At 32.8% G+C, this 27,250-nt stretch overlaps 1 protein-coding gene across 3 annotated transcripts in view; it reads left to right on the top strand.

Annotated features, from left to right (window-relative positions):
- UFL1 (UFM1 specific ligase 1) overlaps positions 1 to 27,250 on the top strand; it is a 35,396-nt gene that overhangs the window by 1,506 nt on the left and 6,640 nt on the right. For all 3 annotated transcript variants that reach the window (XM_037842703.1, XM_037842704.1, XM_037842705.1), the window contains exons 3-15: positions 956 to 984; positions 1,669 to 1,766; positions 2,354 to 2,468; positions 4,655 to 4,785; positions 8,470 to 8,528; positions 10,508 to 10,654; positions 11,943 to 12,118; positions 13,347 to 13,526; positions 15,946 to 16,066; positions 18,420 to 18,542; positions 22,440 to 22,557; positions 23,671 to 23,834; positions 23,912 to 24,042. In XM_037842703.1, the coding sequence (XP_037698631.1) occupies positions 956 to 984; positions 1,669 to 1,766; positions 2,354 to 2,468; positions 4,655 to 4,785; positions 8,470 to 8,528; positions 10,508 to 10,654; positions 11,943 to 12,118; positions 13,347 to 13,526; positions 15,946 to 16,066; positions 18,420 to 18,542; positions 22,440 to 22,557; positions 23,671 to 23,834; positions 23,912 to 24,042 (1,592 nt within the window). The remainder of the gene's footprint in view (positions 1 to 955; positions 985 to 1,668; positions 1,767 to 2,353; positions 2,469 to 4,654; positions 4,786 to 8,469; positions 8,529 to 10,507; positions 10,655 to 11,942; positions 12,119 to 13,346; positions 13,527 to 15,945; positions 16,067 to 18,419; positions 18,543 to 22,439; positions 22,558 to 23,670; positions 23,835 to 23,911; positions 24,043 to 27,250) is intronic.

The raw sequence follows: 27,250 nt of genomic DNA, 5'->3' as shown, positions 1-27,250 counted from the left end.
TAAAACCATAACTAAGTAGTAAATTATTTATGAGTTATAGGATATCCTCCTCCATTGTTACTCTGGTAATCAGCTGAAATATTTTACTATGTTAGAGCAAAGCACATTCATATAACTTAAACGAACTTTAATGTCACTTTACAAAATAGTATTTCTTATTATTTTTAACTATGGGTATTATATGTGAATTAATCAGCTGTTTCTCTTCATAATTCATTAATTTATTGCATGACTCAGGAGGGTACTTAGTTGCCTGTTATCAGTGGGTAATTGTGAAGTGAGAAGCACATTTTGAAAGATTATAAATTCTTGAAAATCAAACTTTTTTTTTTTAATCTTACCTTTAAGTATTTGCAAATTAGGAAACGCAATACATTGTGGTGCTGTACATTTGAACAAACTACTGAACATATTTGAATACTATTTGATTAAAATAGAAGCAACTATAAAAGTAGCCTTTCATTAAATGTTATAGTATAAACTGTGTTTGTTTTTTATCACCCTGTGTAGTGCTGGTAAAATATAAGCTGTATTTTAAAATATTTAGATTTTTTTTTTTTCAGGTGGGTAGAAACCTACCTATTGGTTTCAAATATTTGATAGAAGTTCATCTGAATTTAGTTGTCAGTATTTCTTTGGTCACAGTAGATAAAGTCTACATTGTGAAGGAAGATGAATATCTTCCATAAGGTCTGGCCAACTTTATATATCAGTTGATGCTCTTAATTGGCCTGATCTTATAAATAAAACTTTGAAAATGTTCCTACCTGTACCATAAGGCATGAAGACTTTTCACTGAGCTAATGATTTATCTTTGAAGACATTAATTATTGTTGTATGTCCTTTGTAGAAGAGAGACTATGACTATCCAAAAATTATATCTGTTGGAATTTATAATTTTAGACTGATGTGTACTTATATATAATATTAAATAAAGAATTTGTCTTCTTTAAAGGTCGAGTAAACATTGTTGATCTACAACAGGTAATTTTTAAAATTCATAAAATTTTAAATTGATTTATAAGATTTTTGATACTGTGAATTCTTTCAGTGCCTGAAAAGTGTTCACAGTACTGGTAAAATATTTTGTATAAAGTTTGTGAAGAAATAGTTATATAACTCTCATTGGTATGTTGAATCAGCTTAATAAGTTTTGATATATTGAACCAGTGTAATAAAGTTCTTATTTCTCAGTTGACTTGCTTATTCTTTATCAGATATACTCATGGTTTATGTAATTGCAGTATTTGTGTAATTTTGTATACTTTGGGGAGAAATCATTTTTATATACTGTTAGTATGTGAAAACAGAGAAATATAAACAAATTTAGAAAATATTTTCGAAAAATAATTGCACATATCATCAAAGTATACTGTATACAAGAAGGATGGCTAATTTTATGCAAAATGGTATGTTATATGAAAATTTAACTTAATCTTTAGTGTAAACTTTCCTAGCAAGCAGAAGTATAATTGTTCAGAACTGAAAGTAAATGTGCAGTAACCCTCTAATTTTTTTATTTGAGGCTTTTATTGTATTTCAAATCAATTTCAAATTCATATCTAAGAATGTGTATAAACTCTTATAAATTGTGGTTCTAAATGGGTAGTTTAGAACTTTAGAAACAATATGAACTTATCACTAATAGAATTTGTATATATTTTCCAGGTAATTAATGTGGACCTGACTCATATTGAAAATAGAATTGGTGACATTATTAAATCAGAAAAGCGTGTTCAGTTAGTGTTGGGACAACTGATAGATGAGTAAGTACAATGTTTAGGAACACTTTGTTGTTTTTCTTCTTTTTTTAAATGGTGTTTATATTTAAAATGTGAGCCAGTTTTGACCAGTTAGGCACTTTGATTAGAACTCTTATAGTGCCAATTTTTATTATAAGCATTATTCTATTGAAAATATAAGAATTTAATTGTCTAGAGTTCTTGGAAATATTATAAACTTTGATTTTTTTTCTATTATCTTAAAACAAGAAAAGATGTAATTTGTATAATCTTTCCTATATTATCTTGTCTCTGAAAGGAAATTTCCTCTGAAAGGAAAATATATTAAGGAAAAATGATTGCAAAATTTTCACTGATAAAAAAATCCTAATGTTCGTGGTTTGATAAACCTTACATTTGGTTATATTGGTGAGAAAAATAAATATTCTTCATATTAATGAATGGTGTTTTATCTATGCATATCCTATTCATTTGGGAAAGATTAAAATGTGTATTACTTTTGGGGTATACCTTATTACAACAGAGAAATTAAATGTAGAAGATAAAGAAAAACCATTATTCCTAATAGTTCTTTTTTCTCTCTCTTTTTTTTTTTTTTTTTTTAATATTAGGAACTATTTGGACTGCTTAGCAGAAGAGGTAAATGATAAATTGCAAGAAAGTGGTCAGGTAACCGTATCAGAACTGTGTAAAACTTATGATCTTCCTGGAAACTTTCTGACACAGGTATTTTTCTCGCTAGCATGATGTGTCCTTTGGATACATAAATAATTTTAATGAGAGAAAAAAACTAAATTCTCTTACTGTTAAGTGATTTATTTGCCATTTTTTATTTTACATATAAAAATGATTACAGTCTCAGAGGAACTCAGATGTATCTAAAAATAATTAGTAGACTCAAAAGCTCTAGGAGCGTCTTGATGCAATAGTAGTTATACCAAAAGTACATGGGTTTATTTAACACTTCTAATGTTAGTTGTATAGAGGCTTTAACCAGGATATTTACAGTCCTGATTGCCTGGTATATTTTGAGAAAAAACTGGTGAAAATTATAATTTAGAGCAGTGGTTTAACTAGGAGGCAATTTTGCCCCACAGGGGACATTTGGCAATGTCCAGAGACATTTTGTGTTGTCAACAACTGCAGTGGGAGAGAGAAGCTACTGGCATATTGTGGGTAGAGGCCGGGGATGCTGCTACACATCCTACAATGTGGGGACACCTGCTACAACAAATTATTACCTGGCCCAGAATGTTAATAGTGTTGAGACTAAGAAACCCTGATTTCGAGTTTTTCTTTCGAATGTCACTTTTTTCTCTCCTATAAACTGTCAGTATAATAGGAAGAAGAGCCAAGGAATGTTGTATATTCTCTTAACTTTAGATGCTTGTGCCAATACTCAAATCAAATATCTTGATTTATGGTGTAGTAACATGCTGTTTAAAAATGGAAGCTATTTCCCTGCTGTTGGGGTTTTATAAAAAGTAGATTAACATTTTAGAATTTTAGAAGTCCATTTGGTACAGTGGAAAGGGCATGGTCTTTGGAGTTAAACAGATCTTGATTTGAATCTTGGCTATACTACTTCCTAGTTATTCGACCTTAAGGAAATTATTTCTTTGTGCTTCAGGTTACATGTCTGTAAAATGGAAATAATTATGCCCTTTTCATAGGCTTCAATGAAGTTACATATATAGTATATCTGGTGAAGTGTCTGACCAAAAGGAGGTCGGTAAATGATGTTTGTTCTGTTTTGTAATTACTAAAACAAGAGACAAGCCAAATCTGTTTGTTGGTATATTTTACTTTAAGAAAATCCAGGTTATAAAATTTACCAAACGATAATTGCATTAGATCAATATATAACACAAAGGGATTGTCTCACCCAATTTAAGAGCATTAGCCCCCTAACTGTGTTAAAAATGCCATTAAGGCATAGATCTTCTCTTTTATATAACATTTCAGGAACCTAAGTTCTGTTTTACATGAGCAAATATGTTAGTCATAGAAGTTAAAATAATATGCTTTTAAAGCACTTTTTAAAAGTATCAAATCAGACCCATGTATATAAAACTGTGCTTCTAAATATATTTTGGAAATAAGTATTTAAAATATATATTTGAATTCTAATTTTTCTGAATATTACAGTTATTTCATAGACAGATTATATTCTGAAAGCTCATTAAGAATTAGTTTGAAAGGCATTTTCCTGTATCATCCACATATCAGTCAAACTGACATGAGTAGATTTAACTTATCTTGGGATGTGAAAATGTCCAGACTTATTTCGAATGTACTTGACCCCAGTCATAGTGTATCTGTAGAGAAATAGTCTCCTGCATTTCAAAGCCGGTTGCTAAGAAACCTTCCTGCCCTGGAATGAATAGCTGGTTCACCCACCAGTGTAGATTTTCTGGGCACACATAACTTGTTAATATTTGCATCAGAGAAGGTAACCTTCCAGGTTTTAAGTTTCCCTAGGTTGAAGAATCGTGGAACAGAATTTATTTGTGTCTATCAGTGTTAAAAGCTCCGGATAATGTCTTCTCCAAAACCCATGAATATGTCTTGGCTGTCTATATGTTAGGAGCCCGCCTGTATCTAGAAGATTGGTCATGCAGTTATCTTTATTTTATTTAGGAAGAAATCTTATTACCAAGTAACTAAGCCTGTTAATGTATCAGCCATTTGACTCAATCATTTCTTGGTTGTGCAATGAGGTAATAAAGTTTCTTAGACCCTGAATCTTCATGTTTAGTTTACATAGTTCTTGCGTTTATGCTTGTTCAAATTTCTCAGTTACGTGATTGATATAATGTCAGCACAGAGAATAATTTTAGCACGACTCCACAAATGCATATGTATAATTTTATTCTTTAAAATTTAATAAAATTTTACATCTTTACCCCCAGGCACTAACTCAGAGACTAGGTAGAATTATCAATGGACAGATTGATCTTGATAATAGAGGAGTAATTTTTACCGAAGCTTTTGTAACTCGACATAAAGCACGCATCCGTGGACTGTTCAGTGCTATTACCCGGTAAGCATGTTTTAAAGTATATATATTTTTACATTTCTTCCAACATGGTTTGCAATTTTTTTCCTAAACAAAATCTCATTCGGTTTCCCAGTTTATTAAACAAATATACAGTAAACTTCTTTAAAATGGGAGTGGGGATTCCAGAGCCTTGAAATCTAGCCTAAATCTGCTATTCCCATTCCCTTCCCCTCCCTATCTTCCCCACCCTTATGACCCCAGATGCACTTCTTCAGAACACAGTTTAAAAACTGCTATCTAGATCAGTATATAAAGTCACCCTGGAATCACAGAAAAAATTTGGATCATAGTTCTATCACATAGTAACTATGTGACCTTGATCAGGTAAATCAGTCACTTAACTCCGTTGAGCCTCAGATTCTTCTGAAGAATGGTTGATTGGAGCTAGAAGATTTTAGTATCCTGTTTTAGTTTGTTAAAGCTGCCAAAATGCAGTGTACCAGAAATGGGCTGACTTCTAACAATGGGGATTTATTAATTTACAATCTTAAGGTTCTAAGGCTGTGAAAATGTCCAAATCAAGGCATCATCAAGATAATACCCGGACTCCTCTGTCAGATGTCAAGGCATATGGTGGTGTCTTCTGGTCTCTACCTTCTCTTCCAGGCTTCATTGATTTCAGCTTCTTGCTTCCATGGCTTTCTCTTAGAACTTCTATGTCTTTTTCTCTACATGTTTCTCTGAATTTCATTCTCTTATAAAGCACTCCAGTAAGAGGATTAAAACTCACCCTGAATGAGATGTGTCACATCTTAAGATCCTACTCACCAATGATCCTATTTACAATGGGTCCTTACCCACAGAAATGCAGTAATTTTAAGAACACAATTTTCTCGGGTCCATAAAGCCTCCAAACCATCACATACCCTTTTTGCCAAATAGAATTCTAAAACTCAAACAAATAATGATGTTACTTATAAAATCACTTTAACTTCTCTAAAATAGAGTCTCTGAAATGTTTGAATCTCTACAACAAACTCAAATGTAGAATTCAGAAAACCTACATTCTCAGTTATCTCCTCTTTTCCGTGTCGTCAAGTTTATTTCAATGGCTTTGTGTTCCATCAGTATTGAAAAATGTCCACATTTTCCCCATCTTAAACAAACTTCCCTGAAGTCCATATTTCTCTCCACTTAACATTGGTACATTACTACAGTCCTGTGCTCAGATTCCATTCCTGTTTTGCCAGTTGTTCCAATAATGTCCTTTATAGAAAAAGGATATGTTTCAGAATCATATATTACATTTCATTGTTGTATTTCCTTCATCTGCAATCTGGAGCAGTTACTCAGTCTTTCCTTAACTTTCATGACCTTGACACTTTTGAAGATCACAGACCAATTATTTTATAGAATGTTCAGTTTTGCTTGTCTGCTGGTTTTTCATGCTGATAATTTAGGTTATGCATTATTTGGCAGGAATATCACAGAATAACATTGTGTTCTTGTTATTGAATCCTCTTAGGTGGCACACAATTTGGATTTTTCCAATTAGTGATGATCTGCATTGTGATCACTTAATAAGGAGGTGTCTGCCAGGATTCTTGGAAAGCCTCTCAGTTTTCCTTTGTAATTAATAAGTGTTTTAGGGACTTTTAAAAAGGAAAGACAGTTTAAAACCATGTAAATTATCCTTTTCTTCTTCAGACTTTCAATTTATTCATTTATTTAGATCACTAAGAACTTGTGGGTTCCTATTTTTTCCATTGGGTAATCTGTCATTATTTAGGTTTTCCAATTGGCCCTTATTTAACCAGTGGGAGACCCTTTAAGCTGACTTCTGTTTTATTTTGACATGTCCCTTTCATTCTTGGAGCTCTTCCATACATTCTGGCACAGCAGGATGTTCCAGGCTCACCTCATACCTGTCCCAATCCTGGAATCAGCCATTCTTCCAAGGAGTCTGTTTCCTTTTAGTAAAGAATAGTATTTAGAACCCAGGATCTAGACACTAGATTGCCCATTGCAATTTGGTTGTTGCTGCTCCCAGGCCTACTCAGCAAATAAGCGAGTGAGTACACAAACATTTATACATATATCTAGATATCTACATTTTTGCATCTTTATATATGTATACTGAAAACCATGAGTTCATACTGATACCTCCAATTCCAGTTCAACACCGTAAGTTTCATTCCAGTTTTCTCCTTTTCTATATTTGAACACTCTTCTCCAACTGTAAGGAACTTAACACCCATTATCCTTAATGTATTTACTTTATGGTATCTCATTGCCATCACAGCCCAATTCCCTATGTGGATGCCCTCCTCACCTCATATAGGCTCTGATGGCCTGTACCAGATCGTCACCCTGACACAAGAAACTGGTAATGGAGGTTGTTTCTGGGGGGAGAAACTGGATGGCTGAGTGATCAGAAAGGAGTCAGATTCACTTTTCACTACACATCAATTTGTAACGTTTTTATAACTTGTATATGTATACCATAATCAAAAATAAAATCTAAAAACATTTTTCCTACTGCGAATATTTACCTTTTTTCTTTAATTATTGTGCTAAGTGTAATTTGCATCGGAATTAGCATATAATGTTTTTCTGATTCATAGTACCCTGCGTTTCTCTATATGGAGGTACTATCAAACCATGAGGGGAAAACAGGTTCCTCAAAAGAAGCTGCTAGACTTTGTGGCTCCCAGATCATCCTATTCAATGTACCATATCTTTATATTGCTAAAATTAAAATAAGGAACCACCCCACCCTTCATAATTTCCTTTAGAGAAAATACCTGTATCTCTGGTCAGAAAAGTGTTTGTATTTACTCTTATTATAGATAGCCAAAAAGAAGAGCAGGAAGTATTTACTGAGATGAGCTTGCATGATATGTAGGTATACTAAACTGTTGAATTCCAAATTGAAATAAAAACTTAGCAATCAGTGATTCATTATACAGAAAAAGAAACTAAAGATTTTATACAACTAAACTCCACAGTTATTGATCTCCCACAATAAGTTAATTATCCAGAAATTTTAAAATGAAGTATTCAAGTAGCTGTCTACTGTTTTTGAAGGGATTTTGTTCAGGTAGAAGGGGGGAAAACACAAAAAATATGAAACATGAGGTCTTTCTAATTATTTATTTTGGCAGTGAATTTTATATGTCAGTTATACCTTATTAAAGCTGTTTAAAAAAAGAAATGTACAGGCATTACAGAAAATATTAATAAACCAACCAGTGCATTTTAAATGCAGCCTTTCAATAATCTACCCTAATCTAAAGAGTGTATCATTCCGGATGCCTTCCAGTACATATCCAATCTCATTTTTCTTAAAAAAGTGGAATCATATAATATTCCCCTGAATATTCCAGATGAGAAAAGAACCTCTCAGGCAGTAAGAACAGAAAGAAAACACATGCACTAAAGGGCATGGCAGATAGTCAGGTATCACTAAATCTGAGGTAAAAATTTGGTGGATGGGAAAGTAAAATTGATCCTGGATTGAGGAGATAGTTCAATTTCTATGATGTTTCAGTAGCTTAATTTTGATTAAGAGTTTAAAATATGATACAGTTTTGGCTTTATTTTTCCTTTTATATTAATCTATTTTTCATAAACTCTATCCTAGTTTCTTTTTTTTAAATTCATAAAAAGGCATATAATTATAATAAATAAGTTTTTTTTGTTTTTTCTTGTTTCCTTTCCATAAAGGCCTACAGCAGTAAATTCTTTGATTTCAAAATATGGATTTCAGGAGCAGCTTCTTTACTGTGAGTTTGGTTTAAACTATATGTCACTTAATTAGCCACTGAATAGACTTAATTTAAAGCATACTATTTTAATGTTTTTCCTTCTTTTCATCTTAAAACTTAATTTAACTAAAATATTTCTTGGTTTTAAAAAAGGTTTTATAAGCCAATTTTCATGTATATATATCTATTGTACCCACCAAACATTTAATACTGGCTATCCCCAGAGTGGTAGAATAAAAACAAAAATACTATACATATGTTTCTGTGGATGTGTGTGTATATGTATATATATGTGTGTGTGTGTGTGTGTCTGTGTGTGTATATAATACTCTGTTGCCTATGTTTATTTACATATATACATAGTAAGATTTTAAATTTTGGGATTGAGAAAATTTTTATTTCTTTCTATAGCAACATATTCCTGAGGTTTATAGCAATAAAAACATATTCTTAGCATTCAGACAACTTAGTAATATTCCCTAAATAAATTTAGTACATTGTCTATTGCATATGAGTGTGTGACACTCTTATTAGGTTTTGGGTTTGTTTGGTGTTTTGTTTTTACTTTTCCTAGAATAATTTTTTAAAGTAGTGGCTTAACCTTTCAACTCAGATGTCTGTGCAAACATAAGTACTGAAATAAAGAATGGTAAAGAAATTCAAATATAGAACCAAATATTAATTTTCATTCACTGTATTTTTCAGAATATGGACTTTAAAAAATTTTTGTTAGGCAAATTTAAAATTAAAATGTGCCATTTTTGGAATCTAAGTAATTGGAGATTGGTGAGATTCCATTATAATGTAAAATTTCTTCAAGTTAATGTTAGGTTGGTAATTTGATAACTTTGGTCAGAGTTTAGGATGGACTTGTGTTGTATATTCACACTAAATTAAGAATCATCTTTTGCACTCTGTTGACAAGGAGAACTTGAGACTTTTCTGATATCTTTTAATTTATTTAGCATTGAAATTCTGAAATTGATAATGTAAACTAGTATTTATTTGTTAAAGACTAATTTTCTTAAAGCTTTCTTTGTACCAGACGTCTTTTGAATATGCTTACTGATCTACTTCTTAATAGCTACTTTCTGTCTACTTTGTGTTTTTTAGGGGATTTCGATAGTTAAAACAGCGTAATCATTAATTTAGTTTAATTTTATGGTTTAAATTAAAAGCACAGAATTGGTGTTAATGACAGTACTGTCCAGTTCTCAAGACTGGCACCAGTCTTTTGATGATGAATGTGATGATGGCGTTAATATTTAGTTAACATTTATTGAGTGGATTCCTTGTGTGCCAGCTACTATTCCAGGCACATTGTTGAATTACACCAATCCTATGAGATAGGTATTGTTATGATCCCTATTTCATGGATGAGTATTGGAAGTTAAGTGATTTGGCCAGTGTTTCACGGCTAGTAAGTGGCAGAGTTGAGGTTTAGACTTGGACAGTCTAGCTGTAGAATCCATCCTCCTAACCATTGCATTATATTTCTCTTATAAGTAGGGTTGAAGTTTGCTTCAATTTAAACAGTGCAAATGTAATAACATAAAAATACTTATAACTTTATTTCATCCTACTAATTCCAATAGGATCCTGGTGTCTTGATTTTTCTAAATGTTAGAATTTAACTTGGTAACACTAGTAATTCCATATTATCTCTTCCCAAAGTATTCAGTCATCACTTAAATTGTGAGATAAAGGCATCCTACAATCAAACAAAAAATTCCGTGCTAATATTAACTAGTTTGAGTTACTAGTTTAGTACCTTTACCAAGTAATCAAAATTTTCCCTTAATTTATGACCTTAATAGTCCCTTAAATGGCCAGAAAGGTTTGTCAAAAAATATATATATATATTCCTTTAGGCTACTAAATTTTAAATTGCTTTTTAAACATGTAGAAATAGCTAAATTATGAAATTATATAGTATTTTACTTTTTGTGATTTCTGCCTGCTCTGATTTATTTGTATTTGTTTGGGTTTGTTTTAAGCTGTGCTTGAGGAACTCGTAAATAGTGGACGCTTACGAGGCATCGTGGTTGGTGGGAGGCAGGATAAGGCGGTGTTTGTCCCTGACATCTACTCAAAGACACAGAGTACGTGGGTGGATTCCTTCTTCAGGCAGAATGGCTATCTAGGTAACTATTTTTTTTCCTTTGAAACTGAAACTTATTCCCAATACTAAACACATTCTTAGAAAATAGTGTTCTAGCCCTGGAAATCCAACACTTTACTATTGGTGAGCAGATTATAATGATTCTCTTTGAAAGCAAAAATGGTCATAGTATAGGTTTTTTGAGTTGGAACTGAATTTAATCCCATAGTTATTGAACAGTTATTATGTAGAAAGGCCAAGAGCTGTTATTGTTACCGATTTTTCAGTTATTTTAAGGTGATATACTACAACTTCATGTATTTTTAATTTATAAAAAGTAATTATATTTATTTCTTATATTTTATGAAATTGCCCCATTTTTCAGTAACATTATCTTAAAAATACTTTATTTACTATCAGCTTTTCAACATTCATTTTTATTATTACCCCAAAACTTCATTTATGTTTGAATTTAAGTCCCTTTTCTGTGATTTTCCTGCCATTTGGATCAAGTTGAGTGAATGAATTCATTCATTAGAACAGTTACAAAAATACATATGGCACTCACTTATTTAATAAATTTCATATCCCAAATCAAACCATATAACATTAGTTGCTTTCTCAATAATCAACCTATTTAAGTCATAAGTGTGTTTAAACTGTTTAAATGTATGTTTATAATGGGCTTTGCTTATATTTTCTTGATTTCTGTGATGCACCTTTCAGTTTCTTCACCCACCATGGACTTGGATTAGAAATCTGTTATAAGTAGTTTTCTTGAGTATGATTATTGAGTTGGGGAGAGAGATCTCCAATAACCTTAATGACTGGAATTTTAAGCGGTTATTTTGAAATTTTATTTTATATGCTAAAACTTTTTTAGTTTAAATTAGACTGGAGAATTACTTTGTCCTTAATTACCTAATGAAGCATTCTGAAAAGTAAATTCCCTTCCCTTAATTGTAATGAGCAAAATAAATTCCATGTTTTATTTCTTCATTTACATCATTTCTCTCTCCTTTACCCCCATTTTTGTTTTTATTGCTCTGTCAGTTTTTTTGACATCTCAATTGGAGAAGGAGAGACACAGCTGGTATTGAAGGGACTCTTGAATCAATTTTTCTACAAATATCTGTAGTAATAAAAGTTGAGGAAGGCAGGAGAACCAGAGAGTAGTCTGTGATACGTCTCTGTTCTGTATTCCTAAAGAAAGATTAGAATATAGCACATTCACAATAAAAGAATTGGTTTTGGTAGAACTTAACTGTTTTTTTTTCTGTTTCCAGTTAATATAAATAATTTACAATTCTTTTTGTCCTATTCCAATCTAGAATTTGATGCTTTGTCTAGGCTTGGAATCCCAGATGCTGTTAGCTACATAAAGAAAAGATATAAGACTACACAGCTCTTGTTTTTGAAAGCAGCTTGCGTTGGTCAAGGACTTGTGGATCAAGTGGAAGCATCAGTAGAGGAAGCTATCAGCTCTGGAACATGGGTTGATATTGCAGTATGTTTTATCTTTTTATTCTTAGCTTTCTTTTAAAACAAAAACATTTGTTATTTCACTAATATATGGCCTTTTTAAGAATTAGGATCCGTAAAGATAATCTTGACTGAGAGCCAAATAGTAATAGCCATTGTTACAACAAAAATAATTTTAATTATTTTATGCTTAAAGTTGTTCTAGCTTTTGAAGTAGAAAATAACCTTCCTTATGTGATAGTCAACATCCGTAATATATAAATCTCAAATATATATGTATATTACTCATATTAATCCTGCCTTACAAACCCTATAAATTGATAAGACCTGACATAGTATTTTCCAAGCATTTATGACAGCACTGGCATCAGACATTGTGTAGCATTTGTTTATCCCTTATCCATTAATCTCTGTTAATGTAATATATTAACACAAGCTGCTTTAACACTGATAATGTTTCACTTTGGTGTTTACCTGCCCTTCATTCTTCCAAAAAGATAAGTGTAGGTGAAGAAAAAGAAATAGGAAGCCAATCTGTTATTTACCAGTCAGAGCGCAGATTCTCTCTATAAAGCAGAAAACTCCCTGCTTTTGAGTATACCACATTCCCGATTTAGGTATTTTATGTATTCATTCAAGAAATTGTACTAAGCACTTTCTAGTGGTAGACACTGTTCTACCTGCTGTGTATATTCAGACAAGTTTCCTGTCCTGAGAATGGGCACTTTCTTTTGGCAGAGATAGTCAGTGAAAATGATTTCAGATAGTAGAAGGAGCCAAGAAGAAATTTATTTTGTAGGAAAGTTATCAGAACTTGCTGGTGGGTTCATTGTGAGGTGTGTGAGAGAGAAATGCGATGTGACTTCTAGACTTCTAGATGTTTTGCTTTTGGCCTGATCAGCTTAGTAGAAAGTGGTACTATTAATTGAGATGGAGAAAAGAAAGTGAAGAGTAGGTGGGAGCTTGGAGTCTGGGAGAGGGCAGTTGTGAATCATGAGTGTTATTTTGGTCATAGTAAACTTAAGATACCTACTAGGCATATAAGTGGGGAGGTTAAATAGGAAATAAGGGTATGTTATTACAGATCACAGTGATGATGCAACTAGAAATATAATTTGGAGGTTATCAGCATATAGATGATTCTGAAAGCCTTGGACTTAATGAGATCTCCTAGGGAGAGCATATAGATAGCAAATGATTTGTCTGTCTTATATTGCATTTATATTTGTTTTTTATTTTGTTTGTAATTTTAGCCTCTGCTTCCCAGTTCTTTATCAGCTGAAGATGTTGCGATATTGCTACAACAAGTGATGAGAGCATTCAGCAAACAGGCTTCAGCCACAGTCTTTAGTGACACTGTTGTAGTCAGTGAAAAATTTATAAATGACTGTATAGAACTATTCAATGAACTGATGCATCAAAAAGCTGAAAAGGTATGCCCAATTTCCTTTCATGTACAAATCTTAACAGTATTTTCACAATAGAATCATTTGCTATCTTTTGGAAAAAGGAGTAAGCAGTATATCCAGAAATGAACACTTTTTGTCATACATCATCTTCCTTAAATGTATCACTCCTTTTTATTTCCTCTTCTGGATTTGTTCTGGATTTGTTTTCGTTCTCATCAGAAAATCTAAGTTAGAGTTGGAGGAGCAAATTTTATACATTGAAATCACAGAATTGAAATTCTGCTTCACAACTAAGTGACGTAACTTAAAACAACTTGAAAACATTTAAATGTACAGAAACAATATCTGTGAATCGTGTATAAATATACAGTGTACTTGTCAATCATTATGCAATGTATTTGTTAAATCTAGCAGCACCTCATTAGTTTTACCTATTTGGGGTACACAAGCAGTATAACTTACCAAGTAAACAAATCATTTGTTACTGTCAAAATTGACTAGTTTCTCATAGCAATTGCTATGAAGTAGAAGTCATGCCAGGTCTGCTTTAATGACTATTCAGTTCCTGTTTCTAGTTAGCAGCAATATCTACCTATAAAGTGTACTCTCAAATAGGTAAAACAAGCCCACTTATCTTAGTTACTAACAAATTAATGAGGGCTTATTAAATATGTAAATAATTTGTATTTATCTATATTGCTTTTAAACTCTTTAATAGTCTAAAAATGAGATAACTTTCTATATATGGCATGAAAAGCAGCAGAGAAGAGTTGAAAGAAACAGTAAACCTGAGTTTAAATCTCAATCCCTGTTTGCTGTGTATATGACTTTGGACAGTGGAGCCCCATTTCCTCATCTTATAAGAAAGGATGATGATACCTACTCCCAAAGGGATAAATGTAAATATATGAGGGATGTATATAAAATTCCTGGCACATGTTAGCTACCAGGTATTAAGTGGCTACTTAATTATCCTTATATATGACCTTTACCAAATTAAAAGCTTAACATGGTCATCAGTTTCTTCTTTCTTGCACTCCTCCCTCCAATCATGAAAATAAGTTCATAAAAAGGTGATTCTATTATTTGAATTATCAACATTTTAAGCATTTTTCTTTAGAAAACCAAAAAGGAAATAATAGCATTTTTACCATGAAAATGAACTTGTCACTAGAGATTATAGAACCTTTCCCATGAGAAAGAACCTGTTCCTGAACTTGGAAATAATTCATTGCTGTTAACACAAACTTTTAAAAGGCAGAGATCATCAAGCATAAGTCTAGAGAGGGAAAAAAGTTAATGTGACTTGGTGTGCAACTTATATATGGTAATTTGATGGGATGGCAAATAGAGGGTTAGAATTAACTTTTTAGTAATTTGAAGTATACAGGTAGCATTGGACTTGTGAGTCTCCAAAAAGTAAGACACCAATTAAGCAGTGGAAAAACCAGCCAATAACAGCTAAAGAATATTGCATTTGATTCAGTGCAATCAGTTGTTCAGTGACCAGACAGGATTTCTCATTAGCTGAGTACTAGGTACAAAAAGCCAAAAACAGTAAGGGAATAGACTGATTTGGGGAAGGAGAAACAGCCTCTGAATAGCAGCTGTAAGACAAAACTATAGTTCTTAGCAACAAAGCCACACAAGAATAATTAAGATGTAATTATATAAACAACTTGTCTTTTATGCTTTTTGAAATGCCATCTTGTTCTAGTTTGCTAATGCTGCTGGAATGCAAAACACCAGAGATAGATTGACTTTTATAAAAAGGAGGTTTATTTGGTTACACAATTACAGTCTTAAGGCCATAAAGTGTCCAAGGTAACACTTCAACAGTCGGGTACCTTCACTGGAGGATGGCCAATGGTATCTGGAAAACCTCTGTTAGCTGGGAAGGCACGTGGCTGGCATCTGCTCCAAGTTCTGGTTTGAAAATGGCTTTCTCCCAGGACATTCCTCTCTAGGCCACAGCTCCTCTTCAAAATGTGACTCTCAGTTGGTCTTGGGGCATTTGTCCTTTCTTGCCTTCTCTGCAGCAAGAGTCTGCTTTCAACGGCTGTCTTCAATCTGCCTCTCATCTGTAGCGCCTATGCTTTCTTCAAAGTGTCCCTCTTGGCTGTAGCTCCTCTTCAAAATGTCACTCACAGCTGCACTGAGTTCCTTCTGTTTGTCAGCTCATTTATATGGCTCCAGAGATTTAATTTAGACCCACCCTCAATGGGTGGGGTAACACCTCCATGGAAATTATCCAGTCAGAGTCATCACCCACAGTTGGTTGGGGCGCATCTCCAGGGAAACACTCAAAGAATTTCAATCCAATCAACACTGATAGGTCTGCCCACACAAGATTACATCAAAGATAATGGCGTTTGGAGGGACATAATACATTCAAACTGGCACAGATATATATACTTGCCTACAAAAACATGTTTTATTTCAGGAAATGAAAAATAATCCTGTTCATTTAATTACTGAAGAAGATCTGAAACAAGTCTCCATTTTAGAAAGTGTTAATACAAGTAAAAAGGATAAAAAAGATGAACGAAGAAGGAAAGCAACAGGTAACGAATTATTAACAAGAAAGGTTGAAAGAGGAATGTTTTATTTATTGCAGTGAACTTTGCATTTATTAGTCCATTTGAAAGGCCTTTTATTTTGATTCAACTTTAACTGCTAGTATCAACCAAATCTCTTGCTAATTAATTAAATTTTAATTATGAAAGTGCAAATATTGGTGATTATTTACTCTGTTTTCTTTTGTATAAACTAATTTCATGATCTCACCCATCTCTTGTTCTCCTGTTTACCCTCTAAGATCCAGCCATTCTTGTCTTCACCTTAAGGCCTTTGCACTAATTGTCCACTTTACCTGGAATGCTATTTCCCAAGCTTAAGTAACTGATTACTTTTTGTCATTCAGAGCTCAACTTAAATGTCACTTCTTTAGAGGCTTCCCCAGAAACCCAGTGGGAGCTACAGTCACTCTCCATATCATCAACTCCTTAGTTTTTGCATAGCCTTTATCAAAGGGGGAATCTTATCCAGATTATTTGTTGTTGCATCTCCAGAGCCTAGAGCATTGGTTGCCATATTTTAAGGGCTCCAAAAATATGGAATGAATAAATTTCTCAGAGAGTTTTTTTCTTGTTGTTGTTAATTTAAAGTCACTAGAAATTATTCTAGTTAGTATTGGTATACCAGTAACTTGCATTTGAAAAGTGGCATGCATTTTCCATGCTTTTTGTATTAGGGACAATTTTAAATAATGTTATATCAAAGTTAAATAAATTAGATATTCAACTTTTTCATTAATAAATACAGCTACATTGGACCACGTAATAAAACCTTAATGTTTAGTTTTTATATGAGAATTCACTCTGCTTTTCTTTCAGATAGTTGCTTTCCTCTTCCAAAATATTTTTCTGCAGAACCTGTCAATGGTATTTTGAAATTCCTCCCTATTCTTCTGGGAAAACTTATAGTAACAAGTACTATAATAAATCATAGTAATATTCACTGCCTTGCATATTTTAATCATATTATTTAAAGATGTTAAAAATTAAAAATTCACCTTAAGTAATTGGTTGCTCTTGTGTCAGAATAACAAGTCACTTTTATTTCTTCTAAACATTAAAGGCCTTCTGGTATTTTGTTCTTAGTGATAGTGCTGTTAATATTGTAATAATTACAGTACATAGAATAATGTCAAGCATAAAAGTCCTTCCCATAAGAAACTTAGTACCAAATGTAAAAGCACATTGACTTTAGGCTTGTGCTTTTGAAAATAGTAATTTCCCATCATAAAAGCAAAGGGAAGGTAAATTAATAGAATTTTTAAATATAAGATACGAAATCTAAGAGAAATCTAGAATTTAGAAAGACATCTTTAGCTTCTATAAATCACTCTTTATTGAGGAAATGTAATCTTTCATGAAGAAACTGTCAGTATTTTCAATGTTTAAATACCATTTTCAGATAAGTACCTTATCTTTTAGAATAGTGTTTAAAGGTCTTTCTAAAATGTAATTATCTAATAGAAGAGAAATATCTCAATAATGTTTTTAACTTTTGCTTAAAGTGTTTTGAGTTTGTTTCATAATTTGTTTTTTTCTAGGCTTTATTTAGCCCCAATTGGTGATTGAAACAATATTTTTCTACGTAAGAAATGTAATATTCACCGTCAACATTTATTGAGCACCTGTAGTGTTAAGCATGCTTTAAATCCAGGGAGATACAAACATTAATGAGTCATACTCCTTGCTCTTAGGAAGTTCATAATCTGAATGGGTGGTGGTTGAGTCCGGATGCCTTCTATAAACTTGATAATAATCTTTGAGCCTAAAAGGCGAAAACAGATATAATTAAATATGTAAAGTATTGTAACAGGGTGATATTGATGAGGCTCTGGTAACAGAGATGGGGAAGAGATTGGGGATGATAGAAGAAGAGATGAAGGAATGGATGTGGCCAGTAAAAGTTAGACAAAGCTACAGAGAAGAAGTGACATTAGAAGGAAGAAGAGACTGCATTTAGAACATCTAGGCTATTTAAGTTTCTTCAGCAGATTTCATATTTTATTGTTTATTGATTTTTTTTTTTGCTCCCATTTTTCTACGTATCCATCCATACACTGGACAAAGGGGAGTATGTTCCACATGGCTTTCCCAATCACATTGTTACCCCTCATAAGCTACATTGTTATACAGTTGTCTTCAGGATGTTTATTGATTTTTGTATTGATCAAATATATTTTTTTATTTTAATAAGGAAAGTCCAAGTTTAAAAAAATGCTAAAAATTTTGTTAATTATTTTACCTGTTATTTTCCTGCTGTAAAGTTAAATGTAACAATAGGGTGTCATCATTTTCACAAATGGTAATTTTGTTAAATAATACTAACAATGTTCTCTACCAGAGGGTAGTGGAAGTGTGAGAGGAGGTGGCGGCGGCAATGCCAGGGAGTACAAAGTTAAAAAAATCAAGAAGAAAGGAAGAAAAGATGATGATAGTGATGATGAATCTCAGTCATCTCACACTGGTTTGTAGCTTTATTTTACTTTTCTGTTTTTGGGGTTTGGTTTCTTAAATATATATCTTTTTTAAATCATTTTTTTATTGTGGAATATAACATATATACACAGAAGTGATAACTTTCCAAGTGCAATTTAATAAGGAGTAGAGAGCAGATTTCAAAGGATGTTATTAGTTACAGCTCCACAGTTTCAGCTATTTCCTTACTGTGAAATATAACATATATGCAAAAAGGTGATAACTTTCAAAGTACAACCCAACAAGTAGTTATATAGGAAATTTCCAAGAACGTTATGGGTTATAATACGATAATTTTAGTTACTTTCTTATTGTGAAATATATATATAGCAGGTGATAACTTTCAGATTATAATTTAACAGGTAGCTATATAGCAAATTTTAAAGAATGCTATGGGTTACAGTTCCACCGTTTCAGTTACTTCCTTCTAACTATTCTAATACGCCAACAACTAAGAAAAAAAAAATAATGTAGAGATTTAGTATTCATAATCCTTTGTTAAAGTCTGTCTTGTCTGTTGTTACCCCTTCCTCTGTTTAATCACTTTCCCGATCTTCAGGGATGTCTATGCAGTGGCCACCCTAAATAGTTCATGTTGGAAAGGGGTGTTGACACTATGGGAAAAGGGGTCACATCTGGTTGATGTTTTTGAAGAGGCTGTTGCCTCTGGGTTTGGGGATTTAGCTGGCATAGAAGCTCTCTGGAGGATTTAAGTTTCTGAAGAATAAACTTAATGAGTGAAACTTTTATAGAATCTCATAAAGGGACTGGGTATTCTTTAGGGTTTTCAGGACTATTGTTGACTTGGGCTTATCATACTGTGGCCAATTGGCATATCTAGCTGAAGCTTGCATAGGATTAACCTCCGGGACAGCCTATTGACTCTATTTGAAATCTCTTAGCCACTGAAACCTTATTTTGTTGCCTCTAAGAGACATAAAATTAGGTACATATGTTTATTCATAAAGTTCTTGCTTTGCCTGGTTCCAGTGTGCACACATTTCAGTTACCATGGTTCAGTTAAATGACACCGGTCCCCCAACAAAATGTTCAAATTTCAGTTGCCGCAGTATAAGAAATTGCATGAAGTACAAACTTTGCTGCTAGTTCTTCAGTCCACACATCACTAGTAAATAACTGACCAGATGCACACCATGATCAAAATTTGTCAGTGATCAGTGACTACATGTGTTATTCAGTTTATGCCTAGACAGCAAAGCATATAGTTGTATTGCCTCCTTGTCTCCCAGTGATAAACCTATGTGACGTTTTAGAAAAACAGCTTTGCAAAGAGGGAATTCGCCATAAGGGTGAAAGTAAACAAAGAAATGAAAAGTGATAATGCTGGAAATAAAATTCTGGTCAAACATAAATGGAGTTATAAAAGCAATAGCTGATCATAGGAATCTTGATACTGCCGCTACTCAAGACTCTAGACAGGAACTTAATGAAGGTGAACTTATCAAGATAAATGAAGAAACTGGTCTTGACAAAAAGGATAAAGACATCCCAGAGGAAGTGAAGCTGGCAAAAAATTTCACATTAAAGAAATTCGTGGAGATATTTCATTACATTGAAAGGGCAAAGAATAAAATATTGAAAGCTGATCCAAAATTAGAAGGGCATATGACAATTTCCCAAGGCATAGAAAAGATGATCAATATTGTAAGTTAACACAAGGAGGCATGAGTTTTTTGTAAAGAAAGAAAATACTTTAATTCTCATTGTTCCTAATGTGTTAAAGTGTACTAAAAATTATAAAATATTCATTTTAATACTTTCTTCATTTCCCTATACATTTAAAACCAACAGAAAGAGTTCTTAATATTTTCACACAAATTTTTAAAGATCACCAAACGATCATAATTTTTCCCATGGATTATTAAGAATGCTTTTTATGGTTTCAGCTTGCACTGTCATTTTTATGGTCTTATACACTGTGCAAAATGAGTATTATAATATTTTATGAAAAGTAGATTTCTGCAAATTTAAATAGGATACATTAATTTTATGCATGTTTAATTTTTATGATAATACTTAACTGGTTGGCTGCCCATATCTAAGTAGGAGAATTAATTACATGCTTCTTGTTAATATTCAGTTAAATTAAGTCTGCAAGAAACACCTTTTTTGTTTTCTTAAATAAAAATTACATATTTTTTTCTTTTAAAAAAATAACTTAATAAAACTCTGATATCTCCCTTCCCCTCAACTCCATCCCAAGGAAAAGGGGGAAAAACAACTATGAATGATGATAATTTGAAGTTTATATTTCACCTTCTCCATGGAGTTCATTACATATGGGCTAGAGTTGTGGGCATGAAATGGCTTGGCTTCAGCTGTTAATGTGCTACTACTTGTAATAGCACAATTGCTTAAGGCCCTGTCTTGAAAGTATTCTCTTTTAAAATAGGTAAAAATAGCTACTATTGTTGTGCATAAAACAATGTTAATCAAAGGAAAGGTATCTTCATAGATACCACTAGCTCCACCCTTATTTTAAATAGGATCAAGACTGTCCTTACCAGGGTTTTAATTTTTCATTGATACCTGAATTTCCCTATTTCCCAGATGTACTAGAGGTGGGGTGAAGGGGCATTTAACAAAATAGCTCTCTAATATCTGTAATCTTAAATAATTACTAAATTAGGCCTGTGAAACTTCTGTGTATTGATTAGGGAGGGGGCTATAAGAGTAGTAAAACTATTCTACTCAAAATATGTAATTTCAGAGCTGCTGGAAAATGGCTGTGTTGTAACCTCTGAAATGAGAGATTCAATTGGGTTCTCAGCTAAACCATAAGATTAACTCACTGTGAAGAATTACTAGAAAGAACTATAATAACATATAAAATGCATCCAGGAACCAAACAGGGAAATCATAGACTGTTTAGTGTGGAACATCAAGAATGGATGGCAGAATGCAGAAGGATAATATTGGCTATCTACTCTAAAGCTATGATCTCAACTCTTTAGATCTTTATGCATCATTAAAATTAATTTTTGAGCTATTTTATTTTTATTTATAAGATTTAGTTATTAGAATTAGAACCTAATTTAACTGGAAATAGTCACTTATACCTTTATAATTTCTACTGAAAATAGCTTTGTCTGCAAAACTTATTTTTCCAAGTATGTGAGTAGGCATGACATTTCCACAATTAACAATTATTTTCAATACAATAGCTGCATACAAATTTTCCTTGGTATATAATTACTTTTGTGAGAGCAAAAATAAATTATGAGAGTAAAATTGTGTTTTTTTCCTCATATATGCCTTTCCCAAAAGGAGACAGAATTTGGCTTAATTCTGGAGTTGTGCGTCACATGATGATAATTACTGCTTTTGGATATCTTATGTAAATTACAAAAGTGATTTGATTTTTAATAAATATTCATTTCTGTAAAGAAGGAAATTCTGCCCAGTATTCACTGTTTAACAAAGAGAAATTACCCTTTCCTAAAAGATTTTTTTTATTGACTTGATTGTTTTGATTTTCAACTATTTGCATCATCCTAGCTGGAAGCAGTAGGGGGGTGATTCTTTTTATTATTTTCTTTATTGACTTATAGAAAACAAGTTATTTTTAAATAAAGAAGAAAATTGTTCAAGAGAAATTCTACATATCTTATTTTTAAACTTGTTTCCATTTGATATTACTATTTGGCATTGGCAATTTTGTTGACATAAAATATAATATTAGTCTCTGTGGTAGGCAATAAACAAATTTCCATATTAAATATATTTCCTTAATAATTTCCATATTAAATATATTTCCTTATTAAATTTCCATATTAAATATATTAGGACCTTATTTGTTTTTTTGTTTGCTTATTTGTTTTTTGTTGTTGTTGTTGTTTTCTCCCATTATTAATATCTTTTGTAGGAAAAAAGAAGCCAGAGATCACTTTTATGTTCCAGGACGAGATTGAAGATTTTTTAAGAAAACGCATACAAGATGCTCCTGAGGAGTTTATTTCTGAACTTGCAGAATACTTAATAAAGTAAGTCTTAAAACAGATTTTTTCCATTGTATGGCAGAATTCAGTGGGTTATTAAATAAAATATTAGCCATGATCATAGAAACTATATATTTTAAGTGTTTTCCTTTCAAAGCTTTGAATTTAACCCAGCATCCAAAATTGCAGATTTTGTTTGCCTACAGAGGCAGTTCAGTTCAACAAACATTTGTTAAGTGCTTTGGGTGAAGCATTGTGGGATATAAAAGGTATGAACCTGGAGCTGTCCTCACTCACTAAACTTACACCAGCACTGATCAACGACTGGTCTCTTCCATAGCATGGAAATAACATTTAAAAGGAAGAAAAGACTGTTTTCTACCTTGATTTGACAAAGAGCAAACAGTTTTTACTTTTAAGGAGAAAATAAAGTGACCTAAAAAGAGAATAGATTTAGACTTTATTGCATTGTAAATGGGCCATTCTAAATTTATTTTATACAAAAATTGAAGGAAATTGTGTGTAACTTGATCTTCACTAAATAGCCTAGTCTTCTCTCAAGTTAGTCCCAATATGAAGCTTCTATAAATGTAAACCAGGAGCAAAATGCATCTAACTTTTAGTATTTAGGAAAGCTTTGCTTTTGTAGTGAGAGTTTTTTTATTTTTTTTTAATTTAAGTGAATATTCTTTGTACATGTACAGAGCCATATTTTTCACGTAAAAAAAGTGAAATAATTACTATGAATCATTTACCACTGCTTTTTAAAATAATATTTTTCGAGTTATTGAACATAGGTTATTTTTTAAGTACATTATTGTTTAGTATTTTAAAAGCTGAAGAATAATTTATTATAATTCCTAAAGATGAGGGACAGATTTATAGTATACTATTCTCCAAATTAACTATAAAAATCTATTTTGAATTGTGACATTTTTGTTGTTCTTGTTATCTTTAATTCTGTAACTTTGGATACTATAAAAACTGATAAATTCATCCATTTTAGTTATAATTTCTGGTGCTGAGGGACAAATTCTTTGTGATCTATTCTCCAATTTAATCTTATTTGTTTAAAAAAACAATAGAGATATTAAATTTCTTATCTGCACAAATCCATTACATTTTAATAAACTATTAATATATTTACTTTGTGTACAGACCTCTTAATAAAAGTTATCTTGAGGTAGTACGTTCCGTATTCATGTCTTCAGCTTCTGCTTCTGGAACTGGCCGAAAACGCACAATGAAGGACTTGCAAGAAGAAGTTTCCAACCTGTACAATAATATTAAGTTATTTGAAAAAGGGATGAAGTTTTTTGCAGGTATACATAATACTATTTCTCATTGATTCTTATGATTTTTAAAAAATTATTTTTAATAAAGTGCCTTTATTTTACAGATGATACACAGGCGGCTCTTACCAAGCACTTGCTGAAGACAATTTGTACTGATCTCACTAACCTCATTTTCAACTTCTTAGCTTCAGATTTAATGATGGCAGTAGACAATCCTGCAGCCATTACAAGTGAAGTATGTTCATTTTCTTGCCACTCTTGATGTGTTTTGTTTTGAAATCTGAGCATGTTTTATTTCTTCTCATTTGAAATAATGTAAAGGGAAAATAAAATACAGAAATTTTTTGAGGAAAAACTCAAAATGATTTTTAGTTTTCTTCAAATTTAGTAGAATGTATATACAGTTGTTAACAGGATTGGTAAAATAACCAATTTATTTAAAGTAACAATGCTCAGTTACTTGGGAATAAGTGGTTTTGTTTTTTTCCCTAATTATCATCACATCCTTTTTTCCTCCTGAATTGAAAGCCCTTTAACAGCATTCTAGCCAGTTCCATAACTTTGCATTCATTTCGCCTAGTAACACCATCTCTTTTCAAGATTTAGACTAATTCTAGTTCATTTTTAGACATTTGTATTTCAAACTGAATGTAAAGCTCATCTTTTATTCTTCTTGCAATGTAAGCTAGAGCTGTGGCTCCCAGTTGTTCAGAGGAGGAAAAGTGTAGTCTGTAAGATTCCTCCTCTTCTTCTTGCTGATTGTCCTATGTCCTCTTAATGTTGGGGGTTTAGGGAAAATGAGGAAGGCAGAAGTGTCTTCATGTGACTGCCTGTATTTCATTGCCCTTAATCTAGGCCAAACTCTATCAGTCTAATGTTTACGACCCCTGCTGATGTGGTCGCCACAGAGGTGACATAAGTTGTTTTGGGGGGGATGTTGTTTAGCTTCAGTGGCTCCTTTATCATCCAAAACATAAGTGCAGTGATTTCTCCTTCATACTCCAGCAATTTACCGACCCTTTCCCTTCTCTGGCTTGACCAGCGCATCCCCTGCTGCCTGGACAGTCCCATGCCCTTCAAGAGCCACTGAAAAGATTGGTGTATAATAGGGACAGTAAGGCAGTAGGTTGACCCTGTCTTCCCAGACAACTCCATACCCTCTGGACTTGCTGACCAAACCATTCCAGCAGGCCTCCTCCTTCAGAAATTTTGTTCCAGAAGTAGCCATTGGGCTTTAGACAAAAAAGCTACCAAACTTCAGAGGACATATATATGCAGAGAGAGGTGCTGAAAAGGTGCTACACATTGTATGGTATAACAAGAAGCTAGCTATGGAGTGAAATCCATCTCCCCATCATATAGGTATCCCTGGTCTTCAAATGTGGGGTCCCTGCTCTTGGAGAGGAAAAAATACTCTTCCCACCCCAGTGGAAAAGAGAGGGAGCCTCTTACTCCAAACACTGTACTTTTCCCACCAGACCATCCTTACATTGCTGGCTCTTGGCTACCTGTCTGATTTCAAAATGTTTTTTGCATGTGATCTTTTTCTTTTTCTTTTTTTTTTTTTTCCTTCTTTTTATGCATTTTCATTTTAGCACCTTTGGGAAATAAGAAGTGGAATTACATACCAAACAATACACTACAATAATACTGGCATTTATAATTACCCAAGGTCTTTATTTCTTTTGCCCCTTTGAAACACTGTCTAGTGTCCTAGTGTCCTTTCCTTTCAGTGTGAAGAATTCCCTTTAGCATTGCTTGTAGGCATGTCTACTGGTGATGAACTCCCTGAGCTTTTGTTGGGAATGTCTTCATATCTCCCTCATTTTTGAAAGAAAGTCTCACTGGACTTAAAATTCTTGGTTGGCAGTTGTTTTCTTTTAGCACTTTAAGTATTTCAAGCCACTGCCTTCTTGCCTCCATGGTTTCTCATGAAAACTCAGCACTCGATCTAATTGGGACACCCTTGTACGTAGCAGGTTGCATTTCTCTTGCCACTTTCAGAACACTCTCGTTGTCCTTTGCATTTGATAAAGTGATCAATATATGACAGTGTGTATATTTCTTGTTTATCCTGTTTGGTGTTCTCTGGCCTTTCATGTCTTTTGCTAAGCTTGGGTAAGTTCTCTGTCATTATTTCTTTTAATTATTCTGTCTGCCCCTTTCTCTTTTCTTCTTCTGGGACTCCCAAAATGCATATATTGGTATGCTTGATGGTATCCCAGGTGTGTCCTAGGCTATTTTTGTTTTTTTTTAAATTCTTTCTTCTTTTTGCTCCTCAGCCTGACTCATTTCAAGTATCTTGTGTTTGAGTTTACTGATTCTTTCTTCTGACAGCTCCAATCTGTCCTTGAAACCCTCCTGGGCAATTTTCATTTCAGTTATTGTGATCTGTAACTCCATTAGTTCTGTTTGGTTCCTTTTTAAAATTTCAGTCGTTTTACTAAGATTCTTATATTGCACATTCATTGTTTTCTTTATATCTTTTAGTTCTCTCTCTGTATTTTCCTTCATCTCCTTGAGCGTTTATAAGATCATTTTTTTAAAGGCTTTGTTTCGTATCTCCAAATTTTGGTCTTCTTTAGGTGTTTTCTGGATTTTTATTCTGTTCCCTTGGATGGACCATCCTTTCCTGTTTCTTTACTTGTCTTGTGCTCTTGTTACACACTGTGCATTTTAATATTTTAAAATATTAACTCTGGGAATTATTCCCAAGATATCTGTTTCTTGGTTTCATAACCAGCTGGTGATAAGACAGAGATTTTCTTGAGCTTCAGCCATCCTATCAGGAAGGTCTGCCTGAGGCAAATGCAGTATGCAAGGTTTTCTCAGTTTTTCGGGGCCTGTATCTTGTCCTCGGCTTTTGCTTGTTAGTTGTTTTGGAGACAGGAGTTTGGCTGTCCCCTCTGTTTCCCAGGAAATAGACCTCACTCTCTCAGGTGTTTGAAACTGGAAAACATATGCCACAGATTGTCTACCTCTATAGTTTTGTTTGTTTTTTAAAGCAGTTTTATTGAGATATATTCACATACCATACAATACATTCAAAGTGTGCCATCATTGGCTTTTAGTATAATCACAGAGCTGTGCATTCATCACCACAATTTTAGAACATTTTCATTACTCCAAAAAGAAAAACTCCATACCCCTTAGCAGTCACCTCTCAATCTCTATCCTTCCCCAGCCCTACTTAATCACTAATCTATTTGTTTCTATAGATTTACTTATATTTACATTTTATATAAATGGGATCGTATAATATGTAGTACTTTGTGTCTGGTTTCTTTCACTTAGCATAATTTTTTTTTAATTAATTTTTTTTTTAATTAGAGAAGTTGTAGGTTTACAGAAAAGTCATGTAAAAAATGCAGCATTCCCATATACCCCCCTATTGCTGACACATTGTATTAGGGTGGTACCTTTGTTACAGTTGATTAAAGAAT

Source organism: Choloepus didactylus, chromosome 7, assembly GCF_015220235.1.
Source record: "Choloepus didactylus isolate mChoDid1 chromosome 7, mChoDid1.pri, whole genome shotgun sequence".
Taxonomy (NCBI): Eukaryota; Metazoa; Chordata; class Mammalia; order Pilosa; family Megalonychidae; genus Choloepus; species Choloepus didactylus.
Note: the sequence above shows the minus strand (reverse complement) of the source record. Positions and strands in the feature narration are given on the sequence as shown.